This window comes from Taeniopygia guttata, chromosome 2 (assembly GCF_048771995.1).
Source record: "Taeniopygia guttata chromosome 2, bTaeGut7.mat, whole genome shotgun sequence".
In the NCBI taxonomy this organism is placed as follows: Eukaryota; Metazoa; Chordata; class Aves; order Passeriformes; family Estrildidae; genus Taeniopygia; species Taeniopygia guttata.
In genome coordinates, this window is record NC_133026.1 from 21,661,019 (window position 1) to 21,677,560 (window position 16,542).

The 16,542-nt window shown below is 35.4% G+C and overlaps 1 protein-coding gene across 5 annotated transcripts in view; it reads right to left on the minus strand.

Annotated features, from left to right (window-relative positions):
* ABCB1 (ATP binding cassette subfamily B member 1) overlaps positions 1-16,542 on the minus strand; it is a 48,193-nt gene that overhangs the window by 21,431 nt on the left and 10,220 nt on the right. For 4 of the 5 annotated variants that reach the window (XM_004186218.6, XM_030264624.4, XM_030264625.4 and 1 more), the window contains 10 exons: positions 14,242-14,404; positions 13,869-13,920; positions 13,280-13,395; positions 12,497-12,557; positions 11,057-11,204; positions 8,131-8,191; positions 4,322-4,513; positions 3,485-3,656; positions 2,244-2,368; positions 1,362-1,533 (listed from right to left, as the gene is read on the minus strand). In XM_004186218.6, the coding sequence (XP_004186266.5) occupies positions 1,362-1,533; positions 2,244-2,368; positions 3,485-3,656; positions 4,322-4,513; positions 8,131-8,191; positions 11,057-11,204; positions 12,497-12,557; positions 13,280-13,371 (1,023 nt within the window). In that variant the 5' untranslated portion in view covers positions 13,372-13,395; positions 13,869-13,920; positions 14,242-14,404. The remainder of the gene's footprint in view (positions 1-1,361; positions 1,534-2,243; positions 2,369-3,484; positions 3,657-4,321; positions 4,514-8,130; positions 8,192-11,056; positions 11,205-12,496; positions 12,558-13,279; positions 13,396-13,868; positions 13,921-14,241; positions 14,405-16,542) is intronic. The other variant, XM_030264623.4, reaches the window with a different exon arrangement.

Genomic DNA, 16,542 nt, shown 5'->3' on the forward strand with positions numbered 1-16,542 from the left:
TTTTGAAAATACTTAGAAGAAAAAGGGAAAAAGTGACTCAGACTTGTAAAACTTATTACAAAAATTTAGAATTGCTCTTGGTGTCTCAGGATTTATTGTACTAATGCATTCTTTGGCCAAAGACTGTAAAGTGTATTATGTATCTTCCAACAGAACAACAGAAATGCAAAACACTATCATTCTGCTTTCAAAGAGACAGTGAAATATAAGTTGAGAAGCACAAGTTCTTCATCAAAAAGTAATAAAGGATCCTCTGCTTCAATGAAAGAGTGAAGTGCAAGCAAATAAGGAACAGCAGCAGAAGAGAAAAATTAATAATTTTCTCAGAATAGCAGTTTATTGCTTTCAGTTAGTATCAAAACAAAAGCAATTAAACCGCCCTGCTCAGAGAACATAATAGCCATAGTAGTCAGAGCAAAGTCTGTCACACTCATCCTCTTGAATAGGGGTTATTCACAGATTTTACACATGATAATGCATCATCCATGTTGTAAAAACATCCTTAGGTGAACTACAGTTTGCAATAGAATTTACAAATACTTTGAACAAATAAATTACACATAAGGTTATGAACTTCACTGAGAGGTTCCATATGCCAACCTGTACAAAAGGTTCAAAAGAGCCAAAACACATATCAGAGACTTTTTTCACAAACTTCACTGATTCATAAATGAAACAGGTAGTTTAAAAATATATACAATATATGCAAATGGTCAACTAGCAGGGTTTCATTATGGTTAACAAAATTATTCTTTTTATCCTGATTATTTCATATTTCATACAAAATTTGAATGGTTCCCACGTCAAGAGAAGAATTTAAGTTATGACTTAAGTGTTATGGTTTTCTTCCTTCAATTAGATGGCAACATATTTCCTAGTCACAAGTATGTTTTTATCCCCCTCAATTTCTAAAAATACTGAGAAGTGATTCCAACCTCTCATGGTGCAAAACTCAATCAAAACATTGAGAAAATTATCTACTTAGACTAAACAATCGCTAAGAAAGAAGTATTTGTTTCTGCATCCTGAAAATATATTCAGCCTTCAGAAAGCAAATAGCAACTAGAAAGGGTATTGTACTTCAGTTTTTGATTGAACTGCTTCTATATCAGTCTGATCTTATGAAAATCAGAAAATATATAGGAACAGTTGAAAATCATATATATTTTATTTGAGTTCATATAAATTTTGAGATCCTATAGAAATAACATATAGTCTTTTGTGGCGAGAATCTTTTTGTTAAGAAGGGATGCTTCTTTGCCAATTGTGGGGCATAATTCTCATTACAGTCAAATACACACTTTAACGTTTGTTCTTTATTATTTCTCACAGTTACTGAGAATTTACTCATTAATACTTACTGTAAGAACTTTGCCAATAGTGTAATCATCAGTTAAGATCAAAGTAGTTCCATACCAGAATGCCAGTGCATATGATGCATATATCAGTAAGAAAGCAGCACCCATAGAAATATTTGCTGTAATAGACTTTCTTATTCCAATCCGTTTAGCATCTTCTAAATTTTTATGGTATCTGGAAGAAAGATGGATGTTCAAAACAGACTCACACTTGTACCACGGAAGACACCACAAAAGCTCTGTGGATGGATTAGAAAAAGAATGTTTACAAAGTACAGCAGTTAGGTACATAAAATATCTAACCCTAAGACTGTATAAAGGTAAGCCTGCTTGTCAGGCATGGGCTTTCTAAGGTAACCCTCGAAAATGCCAACATTAGTCAACTTGGTATATAGAAATAAAGGGCATCGCTGGTTAGAGACTGGCATTTAAGTTGCTTCTGCAGATCAGTGAACTTTGATTGTGAACCACTCTAGATTAAAGGTTAAAACATATCACCAGATCTATATTTTACAGTACAGTGTAAATAGAGATACTCTTCGTTAGCACCTTCTCAACTACTGAGTAATCAGATTAGATTACCAAGGATCTCATCATCTCTTCACAGAACAGGGTCTTCCTTTGTCTAAAGCTCTCACGGTAAGATATTTGAAGTAGTTTGCATACCTTTTAATGCAGAGACAACATATCAACTCTAGAAAAATAACTAATTGTCTTTCAACATGGTCAAACCTTGTGACAGCCTCTAACAATCTGCCATTAACTAAAAATGCAGAAAGCACAAGACTGTAGACAGAAAATATACAAGAAAATCTCAAACCATTTGAAGTGAGTATTTTAAAATCCACTGATGAAAGCAAATTACCTTTGCTTTTTTGCTCTTACCTTTTAATTTCTTTTTCCTGTCCTCCAAAAGCTATTACAGTACGGATTGCTGCCAGAACTTCTTCTGCAACAGCACCTGCTTTTGCATACGCAGCCTGTTCTTTGTCAGTGAATGCAGAGAGAACCTAATACAGAATCAAGTATTTTGACATATGAAAACCAGAATAAGCTCAAGCACACAAAATGGCTTTTATCATGATTAGTATGTTCCAAAATGAACATCCTTTTGACTATATTAGGCATGGGTGCAGAATGTTCTATATCCAAATTCCTAAGTATGCTGTGAATTCAATCAAGTAATTCCACATTACATGTTGTAAACAACTAAGGCCTGGACTTTCCCTTCTGATTTCACCCAGTGCAAGAGATAAGAAGAGTACTCATAGTGAGCTGGTGTGGTTCTCCCCAGGCAGACCTCCTTAGCTCATTCTCATCTCTGGCTGCCTTAGCCACAGGACCCTGTAGCTTAGACTGTGAAGAAGTGGCCACAGTCTGTGAAGACTCAGCCAGCTGAGATACGTGGCACATACATCTCTAATCCTACATTTTCTGCAAAGCACTCAAGACAGTGAAAGTTTTCATGATCTTTGAAATATAAGGGAAATAAAATACAATAAAAATCTGAAGATTTTAAAAGTGTAAGTCACTCTAGTCCCATGGAAATTTGGACCTTCTCTTATCTAGGTCTGTATAGAATTTCTTACCAAATCTCTTAACAACTATGAAAAAAACTCTATGTCTGAGACAAAGTTTTTTTCTCTTCTCTTACTTTCCAGGAGGTGCAATTATTTCTTTCAAAAGAAAAAGTACTTATACAGTTAAAGTGTTACAGGTGTGGATTCTACACATATATCTTGCTTCCTTCTCTGTATGTGCTATATTAGGAGAAACAGCTTCAAATCAAACAAGTCTGCCCAATCTATAGGAATTATAATATTCAAATTACATAGAATTATTGAATTGTTGAATGACCTTGGAAGAGATCTTAAAGATAGCTAGTTCCAGCTGCTCTGCCATGGGCAGCGAGACCTTCCACTAGACCAGGTTGCTCAGAGCTCCATCTGACCTGACCTTGAATGAGAGATTAACTGATACACAGTTCATCTAAGAGCTAATGTACCTACGTATTATCAAATGCTATAATTGCTCTAAGCAACACATTCTAAGACTTACAGATATGTAGATTTATTTCATTATCTGTCATTCATATAAAACCTGACACTGTACATATATTAACTTACCTTTGCCCAGAGGGCTGCTGAAAGTCCCAGGACAGGGCTAACTGCTAGTATTACAAGGGTTAATTTCCATCCTCTTATGAGACCAACAATAAATCCTGTCACAAATGTTGTTAGTGATTGAACAAGCAATCCAATCTTGTCACCTATTCCTTCATTAATCTTGGAGACATCACTGAAAAACAAATTACATACAGAGAAGAAAAAAAATGCAGAAAGCACAAGGAATGTGTCCAGTTTTGTTACGTGTGGAAGACAATCTTTATTATTCACTTACTGCTTCCAATAACAGTTTTCTTCAAGATAAAGCATCATGTAGTGTGGCTAAGGAAAATTTCACAATTCTTGTGAAACCATAATGCTATAAACCTGCTTTTGTCTGAAAAATTTGAAATTCTTTCTGTAGTGCAAAACTACTCTCACTTTCTTAATTCCAAAGTTTTGATCAGTTTGGTACTTGTGGGCTATTTGGAAATAAAAGATAAAGGGTTTCATGTAGGAAATGTTATGCAGTTAAAGCTGTTCACATTGCTGGCCTGAGACAGCACCTTTTTCACACCTCAGCGTGCCTAGAAATGAACTGTTTTCTCTTCATGGGGTAATAACATAGGCTGGGCCTTAGTCATCCTCGGAGTTCAAGGAAACTTAACAAAATGCTTTTCTGACATCTTTGTGACAGTCCTGCATCAGAAGTATTAGAAATTCAGTCCCTGAGACTCTCCATGAGGAAATTTGAAAACTTTGTTTCACAGTGAAGTAATTTAAAATAAAAATAAAAATTTCTGAGTCCTGCATGTTTAACAAGATAAAATAACACTGGGAAAGGTATGGTGTACTTACTCTAGAAGACGAGTGTTAAGTTCTCCCACATCATTTACATCAAACCATCCAATTTCCTGTCTCATAATTGCATGAAAAAAATTTTCTCTAATTTTCTTTATTTGCCGACCTGCTGCTAAGGTCCAGAATGAAGTCTGAATATAAGCAGCAAGAAGAACACCAGCTGCTATTCCAGAATAGTAGTATGCATATCTGTAAGAAAATAAAAAGGCAAAATTCTCTGAAATCAGGTTTAAATTGTTTTAATTACCTTCTTAGTGTGAATTTAGCATAATGCTTATATTTTCTGTTTGACTTGAATTAGGGTTTATATGCTTATACTAAAACTTACACTTCACTGCAAAATTTGCTGAGTTTTCCATGAATACCATTTAACGTGAGAATAACCTTTTTTTAAAATTAGTAGGTATTTTCTCATTAGATTCTTTTAGAACTGTATTTCTGATACAATATTCTTTTCACCTAAATTTGTCATGTCCAAACAAAGCCTAGCATTTTTAACACACATAGACAGACCAAATCACATATATGTATATTATACACACATTTAAATCATAAACATGCCTGTCTATGTAAATAAATAAATAAATAAATAAATAAATAGTGCATGGATGCAGTAAATATTTCCTCATTTGAGAATACAGCATTACTATATTTACAGCTACTGAAAACAAATGCGATTAGATCAAAAATTCTTTGAATCTCTTATTCATAACTCGTATTTTATTTTTATATTAATTCAGCCCCGTGCTATGAGCAGGGTGTCAAATCCAAACCAGGAGTATATGAACCACGATATTTCTCAAATTGGAAGTAAATCTGAGTCACAGCTTTAAACTATTTAAAAAGAATAAAATTTATCTTGATTTGATAAAGAATTACATAAAGAATCAGTTATAATTGAACTTACACCAGAAGTGAAGAAAAAAAAATATAACTTAGTGGATTTCATTTGCAAAACACAACCAAAATCAATGCTTAAATATTTAAAATGTATATTACCTGCAATTATTAGAATAATGTATCTACATAAAAGTAAACCATTAGCAAAAAGCTTGACTCGTGACCTTTTGTGAACTCTTGTGACTTTCACTCTTTTATTGATTTTATAGAATTTTAACATGAAATTTGGCAGGAGCAACTGCAGTAATCTGTGTGCAAATGCTCTGCTCTAAGAGAGAATGGCTTTACAAATTAAACTTCTCAAATTTTATTCCAATATCTCTTGTGGCTATAATATAATACAGGTCAGTTAGGGACCTTGAAACTATACTTATTATGAAATTCAGTTAATCAAAACTGCTTAATAAAATCAGGTTAATGCCTAACAGAAATCTGGTTAGTTGAATATTGACCTCAATCACATTTGGCTCCATCAAAACTCCACAAACAAAAAAAGCCTCTCAAACTAAACTCAAGAACACCAATTCTAAAGTCAGCAGTAATTACTTTAGACAATTACTTTATGACGCTACATCACTTCAATGAATTGATTTATGCTTGGACTTTGTTTACTGACAAATCATATCCAAAGGGATTATTATCTTTGCCAAATCCCATGCTCATGAAATATATTCTGTAAATTCACTATTGCAAATTATCAGAGAGTAAATCACATTGCATTGAAAAAGAATAGTTCTTTTTCCTTTGAGAAATAGTTGTAGTTTAGGCAACCTGTTTGAGTAACAAACTTGACTAAGTCCACGTGTAAAGTTAAGTGCTTGAACACACCTGTGTGAGAACTCTGTTCTTGCAAACAGTTTCAATCATTATTTGACCTGCTGGCAAACATTCCTAGAAAAAACAAGGAGTTGGTGCAAAGAGCTTTGTCACACCAGTGAAAGTGCCAACTCAAGGCTCTATCCAGAAACTTTGGAAAAGAACACCTATTCTTGTGCTGCTATTTATCAGTAAAAAATTTGTTTTAAAGGGAAACTAGGGCTGCTTTTTATTCTTGCTTGTACTTTCAGAGCTAATTTGTGGTGGTTTGACCCTGGTTGGATTCCAGGTGCTCACTGAGGACACTACTACTTTCCTTCCTCAGCTAGACTCAGAAGAGAAAAGTATAATTCACAGCTCGTAGCTCAAGATAAGGGCAGGGAGAGATCACTCACCTATTAAATAATGGGCAAAACAAATTCTACAATTTCATATGTAGCAATTTTTTAGTAATTATTTTTAAAGTTCTTTTGGAATAAACATGAGACACACTTTGAAAATGTTGTGCAGCTAGGCATCAGGTATTTACTAAACACAGAACAGTTAGGGTAACTTCAATCATGCACACATTATTTAATTTGCAATTCTGCCTTCAAATTTGTTTTCAAATCACTGGGAACAAGTATATTCCACTGAATATTTGTGGGCATTACATTTATGTCAGAGAATGACAGAAATATTGCAGGAGCAAGAAACTCTCCTATAAAGCATAATTGCCAATTCCCTCTTGATTCATTTTCATTACATTCAGGTTCTTCATTTCTAAGAAACAGCCTTCTCCTGACTTGTTCATTTATTTTACAGTAAAGGAGTTGTTTGAGTATATTTTGATTTGGGTTTTTTTGGTGTAAATAGTTTTAGGTTTTTAATTGCAAAAATTAATGACTGAAGCTACATAAGTTTACAGTCCGCTGTTACCCAAAATTATAAAGCACTTTGATATAAAACAGCAAAAGTTACTACAGAAAATGCCTTATCTCTTCCTTCTCTTCAAAAGAGACAATTGCCTTGAAGAGTATCTCAGATATTTTTCAATATCTGATGAGGAACAGAGTCCAACCTGAAGAAAAGAACCTGAAGTGCTACAAGAAACACACAAACTTCAGACATCCTGTATAAACCAAGTGTATGTACAATGGTTAATAAAGCATCTTGACAGAACACATCTATTAGCAGCTTATGTTTCTTCTTATTAGATCTTTTCTTTATAGAGTTTTGTAGCAGAAGCACCTACTGGCTATTGTCTTCTGCTGTTTCCACCTCTAGAATGCTAGATTTAAGCTAGCATATAATCTAAATCTGCATTTTCTACAGTCTAGATAATTACAGAATTATAGAATTGTTAGGTTGGTAGAGACCTTTAAGATATTTGAATCCAACCATTAACCCAGCACTGCCAAGTCCATCACTAAAACATGTCCCTTGGTCTTTTAAATATGTCCAGGGATGGTCACTCAATTGCCTCCTTGGACATCCTGTTCCAGTGTTTGATAACCCTTTCCACAAAGATATTTTTTCTAACATCCAACCCCCTCAGGCACAATTTGAGGCCATTTTCTTTTGCCATGTTGCTTATTAGCTGAGAGAAGAGACTGAACCCCATCTTGCTATAATCTCTTCTCAGGTACTTGTAGAGAGTGATTTAGCTGAACTTGAAGCTTTGGCAGCAAAGTAGGTACTATCTGACAACTCAACTTTTTTTTTGCAAGTGACTCACCATAGCTCAATGTATCAACACATGATAATCCATATAATTTTCTTATCATAACAATTGCCCTTCATAAATTCAGAGGAAGAGAAGAAAGAAGGAAGGCAATGCAGATTTCACTGGGATACAGAGCACCCCTGAAATGTGTCAGGATGGGTCAGAGCAAGAGATTACAGAGAAATTCTTGGGAATAACTGGGAATGTTCAAGAATCTTACCAGTGCCTCAGATAATCCCTTGTGCCAATCTTTAGTTACATATATTATAAGGTCATTGATTTTGTGTTGTTTAAAATGTGCAAAAAATCCTTGGAAGAAGAATGGCTTGACTAGAAATGTGTGGCTACATTAAAAAAAGAAGAGGAAATACCAATTTTTAATTACCTTGTCATATCTTCTTCCAGCTTGTGAAGCATATCTGAAGTGAAATTCTGTGAAAAATCTCCTTGGAAAGGAAGAGAAGAGTAAATACTTTTAATAGAGGAAGATTTAACAAATTAGTTTTCCGACATGCTGTTTAGTATATCTGGAGTTGCTACAACTCCTTTTGAATCAAGATGATTTGGGAGAAAGGAGGAAATTTTAATGCATATGAACGAATATTACTAATACAGGGTTAGTCATAACTCCACTGACTACAAAACTACATCACAGTAATTTGAGATTAAGAAGTCTTCCTGAGCATACACACATAGAAGAACAGAATGTTTGGGGTTGGAAAGGACCTTAAGGGGTCCACCCAGTTCTAAACCCCCTACCATGAACAGGGACACCTTCCACTAGACTGCGTTTCTCAGGGCCCCATCCAAGCTGGCCTTGAACACTTCCAGAGATCAGGCATCCACATCTCTGGTAAACTTGTTCCAGTCTCTCATCACACTCATAGTGAGGCAATTCTTCCTGATACTCATCTAAATTGTCCCTCTTTCACTTAAAAAGCCATTACCCCTCATCCTACAGGTTGTTGTAAAAAGTAGCTCTCCAGCTCTCTGTAGCCCTATTTCAGGTACTGAAAGGCTGATACAAGGTCTCCCAGGAATCTTCTCCAGGGTGAACATCCTCAAGTTGCTCATCCTGTCCTCATAAGGGAGTTGCTTCAGCCTCTGATTGTGTTCATGGTCCTCCTTTGGACTTACTCCAACAACTATCCTTCCATAAGGATAGGACCCATAAGGGTCCCAGAGCTGGATGCAGCACTCCAGAGAGCTGTAGAGAGGGTATAATCACCTCCCTCCATGTGCTGGTCACAATTCTTTTGATGTAGCCCATGATATTGCTTCCTGGAGTGCAAGCCTACAGTGCTGGCTCATGTTGAGCTTCTTGTCAACAAACACCTTCAAATCATTCTCCTCAGGGCTGCTTTCAAACCATTTTTCTCCCGGCCTGTATTTGTGCTTGGGATTGCCCCAACTCGCATGCAGGACTTTGCACTTGGCCTTGTTGAACTTCATGAAATTTCCAGAGACCCAGCTCTCCAACCTATCAAGTTCCCTCTGGATGCACTCCTTCCCTCGAGCACATCAACTGCACTGCACAGCTTGGTGTTGTCGGCAAACTTGCTGAGGGTGCACTTGATCCCATTGTCCATGTCATTGACAAAGCTGCTGAACAGTGTCAGTCCCAATACTGACCTCTAAAGAACCCACTCATCACTGGTCTCCACTTGGAAAACTCTTTAAGTGTGACCCTCCAGCCAATTTCTTATCCACCAAGTGATCCATCCATCAAATTCAAGCCTCTCCAATTTAGTGAAAACTATATTGATTGGGACAGTGTCAAATGCTTTGCAGATAGTTCAGGTAGGTGATGTCCAAGCTCTTCCCTACACACAAAATCTGTAACCTGGTTGTAAAATGCCATCAAATTTGTCAGGCATTATTTGCCTTTAAAAAAATAATGTTGGTCATCATCACTTGTCTCCTTGTATTCCATGTGCCTTAGCACAGTTTCCAGGAGGATCTGCTTCATGATCTTGCTGAGCACAGAGGTGAGCCTGGAGTTCCCTGGATCTTCCTTTTTCCCTTTTTAAAAATGAAGGTTATGTTTCTGCCTTTTTCAGTCAGTGGGAACTTCATCAGACTGCCATAACATCTCAAATATAATGGACAGGGGATTAGCAACTTCCTCCACCAGTTCCCTCAGGCCCCACAGATTCATATTATCAGGTTTCATGGACTTGTGCACCTCCAGATGCCTTAAATATTCTCAAATCTGACCTCCTACAGCAGGCAGTTCTTCATTCTCCCAGTCTCTGCCTTTCCCTTTTGTGATTTGGGCAGTGTGCCTGGAACATTTGCCAGTAAAGACTGAGGCAAAAGATCATTGAGTCCCTCAGCTTTTTCTGTATCTCAAGTAACCAGGTCTCCTGTTTCCTTCTGGACAGGACCCACATTTTATCTCCTCTCCCTTTGATCACTGACCTACTCATGGAAGCTTTTCTTGTTGCTCTTGAAAACCCTGGCCAGATTTAATTCTATCAGGGCTTTAGCTTTCCTAACCTAATCCCTGTCTGCTTGGACAGGTATTCTGTATTCCTCTCAAGCTCCCTGTCCTTGCTTCTAACCTCTCAAAGCTCTTTTTTTGTGTTTGAGTTTGCTGCCTTGTTCATCCATGCAGGCCTCCTGGTGTTTCTGCCTGACTTCTTTGTTGGAATGCATCACTCTTGATCTTGGAGGAGGTCATCCTTGAATATCAACCAGCTTTCTTGGGCGCCTCTTCCCTCCAAGGCTTTATCCCATGGTACTCTACCAAGCAGGTCCATGAAGAGGTCCAGGTCTACTGAGGTTCTAGATAAAGAGCTTGCTGTCCTACCTCCTCGCTGCCCTGAAACTCCACCATTTCATGGTCACTGCAGCCCAGGCTGCCTTTCAGGTTCACATTCCACACCTTTTTTGCAAGAACAAGTCCAGCATAGCACCTCTCCACACTGGCTCCTCTATCATTTGAAGAGTTATCATCAACACAGTTCAGGAGCCTCCTGCATTGCTTGTGCCCACTGGTGTTGTTCCTCCAGCAGTTATTGGGGTGGTTGCAGACCCCCATGAAGACCAGGGCTTGTGAATGCAAGGCTGCTCCAATCTATCTATAGAGGACCTCATCTGCTCATATGCTCGGTCTTCCTGCTCAGGCAGCCTATAGGAGACTCCCACTACATGTCACCCCAATAGTGTATCTCTAATACAATGAACATGAGCATCATAGCATTGCATTGTGGTTTCTGACATCTGTATCTCCTGTCAAGATGCGTGATTCTTCCCATTTCTTTTTTAAATAGGAGCCATTGTTCTTGCCATAGCACATATATTCTTACCTGTAGGATTTTTGTCTCCAGATGAAACAAAGCTATCAGTCATATCACCAAAAATTATCATCGCAAAAGGGAGACTGCTTCCATGGGCTATTGCCAGCAGAGTGCCTAGTATCATTAATAATTTATCTGACCAGCTGGAGTATCGAAACTGTGAGTGAGAAGAGAAATTCATTGTAACTGTTGTATTAGAAAGCTAACACAAAGTTTTGTGTACAAAGTCAAGAAGGCAAAGGAAAAGCCATCCACTGTGCACCTGCTGTCCCAAACCTACAACTTTATCTCTTTAGAAATACAGTTTAAAAACAGTTTTAATGTACAGGAATAAATCCTTTCTATATAAGCACTTTTATGCTATAAACTCTCAAAACCAGAGAGATGTAGCATTTTAATACACTAGTATCTACACCTGGGTAAGAAAGACCATAGGAAAACAAGGCATAAAAAAAATTATGCTTTTAAAATATGCCATTTAAAGTTCAAATTATTGGAAATTTTAATGGCATTATGATAACTAAGGCAATAATTGCTTTTACTGTAAACTCATTATTATGCAGCCAGAAAAACTATTCCTAATGTACAATAGACATTATAAAAAGGTATTGAAATCTTAAATCCTCTTGCCATTGAACTTGATAAAGTTTGAGCTCATCTATTACAAAATCATTGGTTTTATTCTGTATGGTAAAATACTAAGTTTACTGATGTAAATTATAGTTGTATGATGTAATTGTAATTGTACTAGTGTAAACAGATATAGCAAAGCAAAGACATTGGGCACTGTCCACCATCATGTACTGTAGTTTTATATTTGTTATTTGCAGTGTCATTGCTGTGTATTACACACACTAAAGCTACAAAATCTATGATATTTCAGTAAGACTAAAAGAGGATCTAGGATGTACTTGATTAAATATTAAAAGGTTGTCTTTGAAAAAAAACCTACAGAGATTTTTAAAGAATCTGGAACCTTTTAGCATACAATTCTTAATTTTAATTTTAATCAGTGGCATGGAATTTCCCTTTACTGCTGGCTCAGGTGATTGAATTATGACTCATGGGGATAATTAATGTGCTTAATACCTGACTCTGGTAATTTGGGGGACAAGACCAGACTCGGTGCAGGTATGTGGTCACGTTTCTCACTGTGAACGTGGAAATTCTTATCTTTCACAAACAAATATCTGGTATGGGTGTGTTTAAGATGATGATTTACTAAGGGAACACTCCTAAGAATACTTATCTGTAAAAGGCAGCTTCTTTAGTATAACTACATCCACAAAAAGAACTGCTTGATTTCTATTACTATAGCCAATATTCTGTAATATGAACATATTTGGCATATATGCAGGATACTAACATAACTGTAACCATTTTTGTTACACTTTTAAATGTGCCTGTGTGTACATATATGTACACACATATAGAGAGAATAAACCTTACCAGTGTGAAAGGGCTGACCACCTTAGGTTTTTCACCTTTCTTCTGCTTCTTCTTTGCCTTGCTAAAAAAAGTGTGGTAGTTTTAGTGAATTTGAAAACAGATCACACTTTGCAGAAATACTAATTCAACATATTAATGCAGTTCCATTCGATTATAATATTGAAATAATTTTACATTAAACAATTGTGTGAAATGAACATGATTTATTGATCATTTTTGGGATGTTTCTATTTAAATCTTCAGCAATATAAGTAGCATCACCTCCTAACTTCCGTAAATTTAAGTCGTGTTCTTCCCAGTTCACCCCTTCAAGGATGAAACAACACCAGTGGGCTGGTGGTTCCACTCTGGTCAGGGAAGTTGTGAACTAAAGCACTGTATAGATTTCAAAACAAAAGAGAGGAAAACTTTTGTACATAGTGGATAGGGAATAGGTAACATGTTCAAGGTAAGTAAAATGTTGATTGACTGCTGTACTAAAAATATGAAGATAATTTTTAGCAGATGACATAAATGTATCCAATATATCCATTCCAACATAACTTCTGTCATATTTTAGAATTGTTTTTCTAGTCAATACTGTGGACACTTAGTCCTTTAAAGGAAAAAATAAATAGTCCCTTTGTATGAAATGAATGTGCCAATCAATGCTACTCTTATGTTGATACAAAGCTTTCTCTTACTAAGTTTTCCTAGCAAAATAAGTTAAAATAAGATATAAACCAAGGTAATGGAGTCTAATAAGCTTCAATACATAATGTTTACTATATTTAAGAATCTTACTCTTTGTCTTCTAATTCATGACCCTGGCTGGAAGCAGCGATTCCATGACTATTTCCATCTTCGGTATACTTCTTCTCATCTTCAGAATGCATTTTGAATTTAGTGAAGATAATTTCCTGTAAAATAATATTTGACTGAGAAATACACATTCTTAAGCTGAAGACAGTAATCTCAACAATCATTTGTTTGAAAGAAAAATATGGATACTTATTACTATCAGTAAAGTTATTAATATCATATATTGCAAAGTGAATATTCATAATTCACAAGTATAAGCATATTGAAAGAAGTCCAGAAGTTTAAAGTTAGTTTCCTTACAAACATTTATATTCTGTATTTATTCATTTGGTAACTCCATCATTAATTTAATTTAATTTTAATGATGATGATGATGATGATGATAATAATAATAATAGTAGTAGTAGTAATTCCTGCAATTTCTGACAATATTTTCTGCAATGCAGCACAGGTATACAAAATAAATGAAAAGTTAAATGTGTCTTTAAAAGACTATGCAGTTAATTAGATATGTTTTAGTTATCTGTGAATTTATAAAATAAATTTGATCTAAAAAAACCTACTGACATACCGTGAAAGGTTGTTCCCGGTTTGTTTCTACTCTTCTGAAAAATTATTCAAACCTGAGCAGAATTAATATGGTTAAGGACATGCAGCATGGTTGGACTTTGCTCCTTTTATGTAAGACTAACATAACAAATAGCTTTCTCTTGGATTTTTTCCCACTCCAATAGCCTCGTTTATCTTGGATAGTAAAGTGTATGCACTTTGGCCTGTACTTCCCTTTTCCTAAAGGGAATAATACTAGTCCTTGAATGCATGCATATTTCATTGTCCCCTGGGAAAACAACCTGAATACTTTATTTTTCCACCAGAAATAGTTCCCTGTTATAGGTATTGTTGTTTTAATTATGCCCCTAAAACTGAAAGGAATTCTTCTTTACCTTATTAGAGATGTTGCTGAATGCTCGAAGTAACTGTTGCACTTAAGGATGAATCCATTCTTGAATAAACAGTGAGAATGAAACCAGGTAACACCAAAATATTGTTTTAATCTTTTGCTTCCTTTCCCATCTTCTAAATCTAATGCAGGAGAACATCACCCATCTAGCATGAAAGAAAACAGGGTTTTACTACAGTGCATATAGTTCCTCATTTGAGAAACTGCAGAACAGCGAGATGAGTTTCAGACTCAGTTTAGAAGTGTTTTGGAAATAGCTCTGGTCAGCAGAAATGTGCTTAACTAGTATTCTGATTTTTGAATGTATGTTTATATTCTAAACTGTTTGAAATGCGCCATTTGTTGATTTTTTTCTTTTTTTTTTGTGGAATGTATTGTTTTTATCAGTATCTGTAGGCATTACTTTAATGAAAGTAACAAATATTTTAAACACTTAAAGAAATTATTTGCATTCATAACCCTTATTTCAATGCATGTATTAAGTAGATGTGTTCAACACTTTTACAGAAGTAAAATTTACAAAAAATTAAATAAAAATACTTGTTTTAGAAGACAAGTAGGTTTATACTAATTTTTTGGTAGGTCTTCTATCATTTTACTTACACAAGATTTACTTAATCTGATAATTACACAGAAGAAATTATTTTTGTTTTTTGTCATGCACACCTGTAAACTCAAAATGTTAGTGAACCAGTGTTTTTATAACATTTTGGAATAGTCTTATAAGACTGAGGAATACTTTAGAAAGGATAGTTTATCATTGTCAGTCAAGCAGACTATAAAGAGTTAGTAAGTATTTCATATTTATCAAAAGTCATTATGATATATTTATATAGAAGTCCATCCACAGCAGTCACTGGGAATACTGGTTTTTAACTTCTGTGCCTAAATGCTTTCCTGGACTTCATCTTAATGGACTGATCCAATTATTTCAGTGGGAACAAAAAAAACTAAAGTAAAAATCGTTAAAGAAAAGTCAATTGATTAAAAAAAAAAAAAAAACAAACAGAAAATGAATAGTATATGCAGTTCTTCCACAACTGTTTTGCCTTAAATAGAAAATAGAGAGAGCTACTAGATCAGTCAGAATGTTCTGTTATCTCATTGCAATGTCTCAATGCTATTGCAGTGCAATCATGATAAGAAACGGAAATAGAAATAAAACACAAGAGCAATTTTTACCAGAGTTTCTCTTGCCTGCATACAGTAATTCAAAGAAAATGAAAGTCATCTGGTTTTATCACACTAGGAGCTAAACTAAATTGATATTAAAAAGTGGGAAAATTTGGGACATACAGGATTTTACATCTACTTATTTAGATGCAAAATTCTATAACTCTCTATAGCTTCTGTAGCTTGTTCAGTCACATAACTACACAATTGCAGAGAATTTGAAATCAGAGATCATTAAATCTTTCTTCTAATCTCTTATATCTTGTTTAAAACCTATCATTTGGGTGAGAATATACAATTTCATCCTTGGAGAGATTAAACCTGTAAAATAAGCCAACAACAGCAGAATCTGAGGCATCACCACTGCACATTACCTGAGTACATAAAAATCGTGTGGGTGAATATAGTAGCTGCTTTACAACCAAAATGTACAAAAACACCTAGAAACAACATGGGTGCCAGCCAACCTTATCCAAGGAGAAATACTTTCTCATCCAAAGTCTGGTTTTGCCCTAAATACATTAGCAGGATTCATAAAGCCAGTTTTTGAAAAACACTGTCTTCCCCCACATCAGTTATTTAGTTATCTCAACAGCTTACCCACAGCTTTAACCAATCTTTGATATCATCAAGGGGGAATTTTTAATTCTATAGCCCAAAGACTTGAAGCATGAAATCTGGTATAGACATTATGTGTTTCAAGTAGACATTGACAGGAAGCTAAGTAAGGATGACTTGAAAGCAGGGTGTCCTGATCATTTAATAGTTCAAGATGAAAGAAAATGGGTTTTTTTCAACTTCTACTTACTAGTCACAAAATTTCTCACAGAAAAGGGATTTAAACAGAGATGACCAATCTATGACCTTTGAGCTATTTAAGGCTCATAAACAACTTAAAATTCCTTCTCAACCAAGTTTGTTATACTATGATTAGAAGAAACAGAGATGTGGTAATATGGGAAGTGTTGGACAATTCAAATCCCTTGTTGCAGAAGCAAGTAAAGAATGGCTGATAATTTTCATCCACCTGGAACTGTCTGAAGCTCTGCTACATGTCCATTTCAGCCCTATCCAAGAGTGGATCAGTGGGATTTTATGAAGATAATGACAA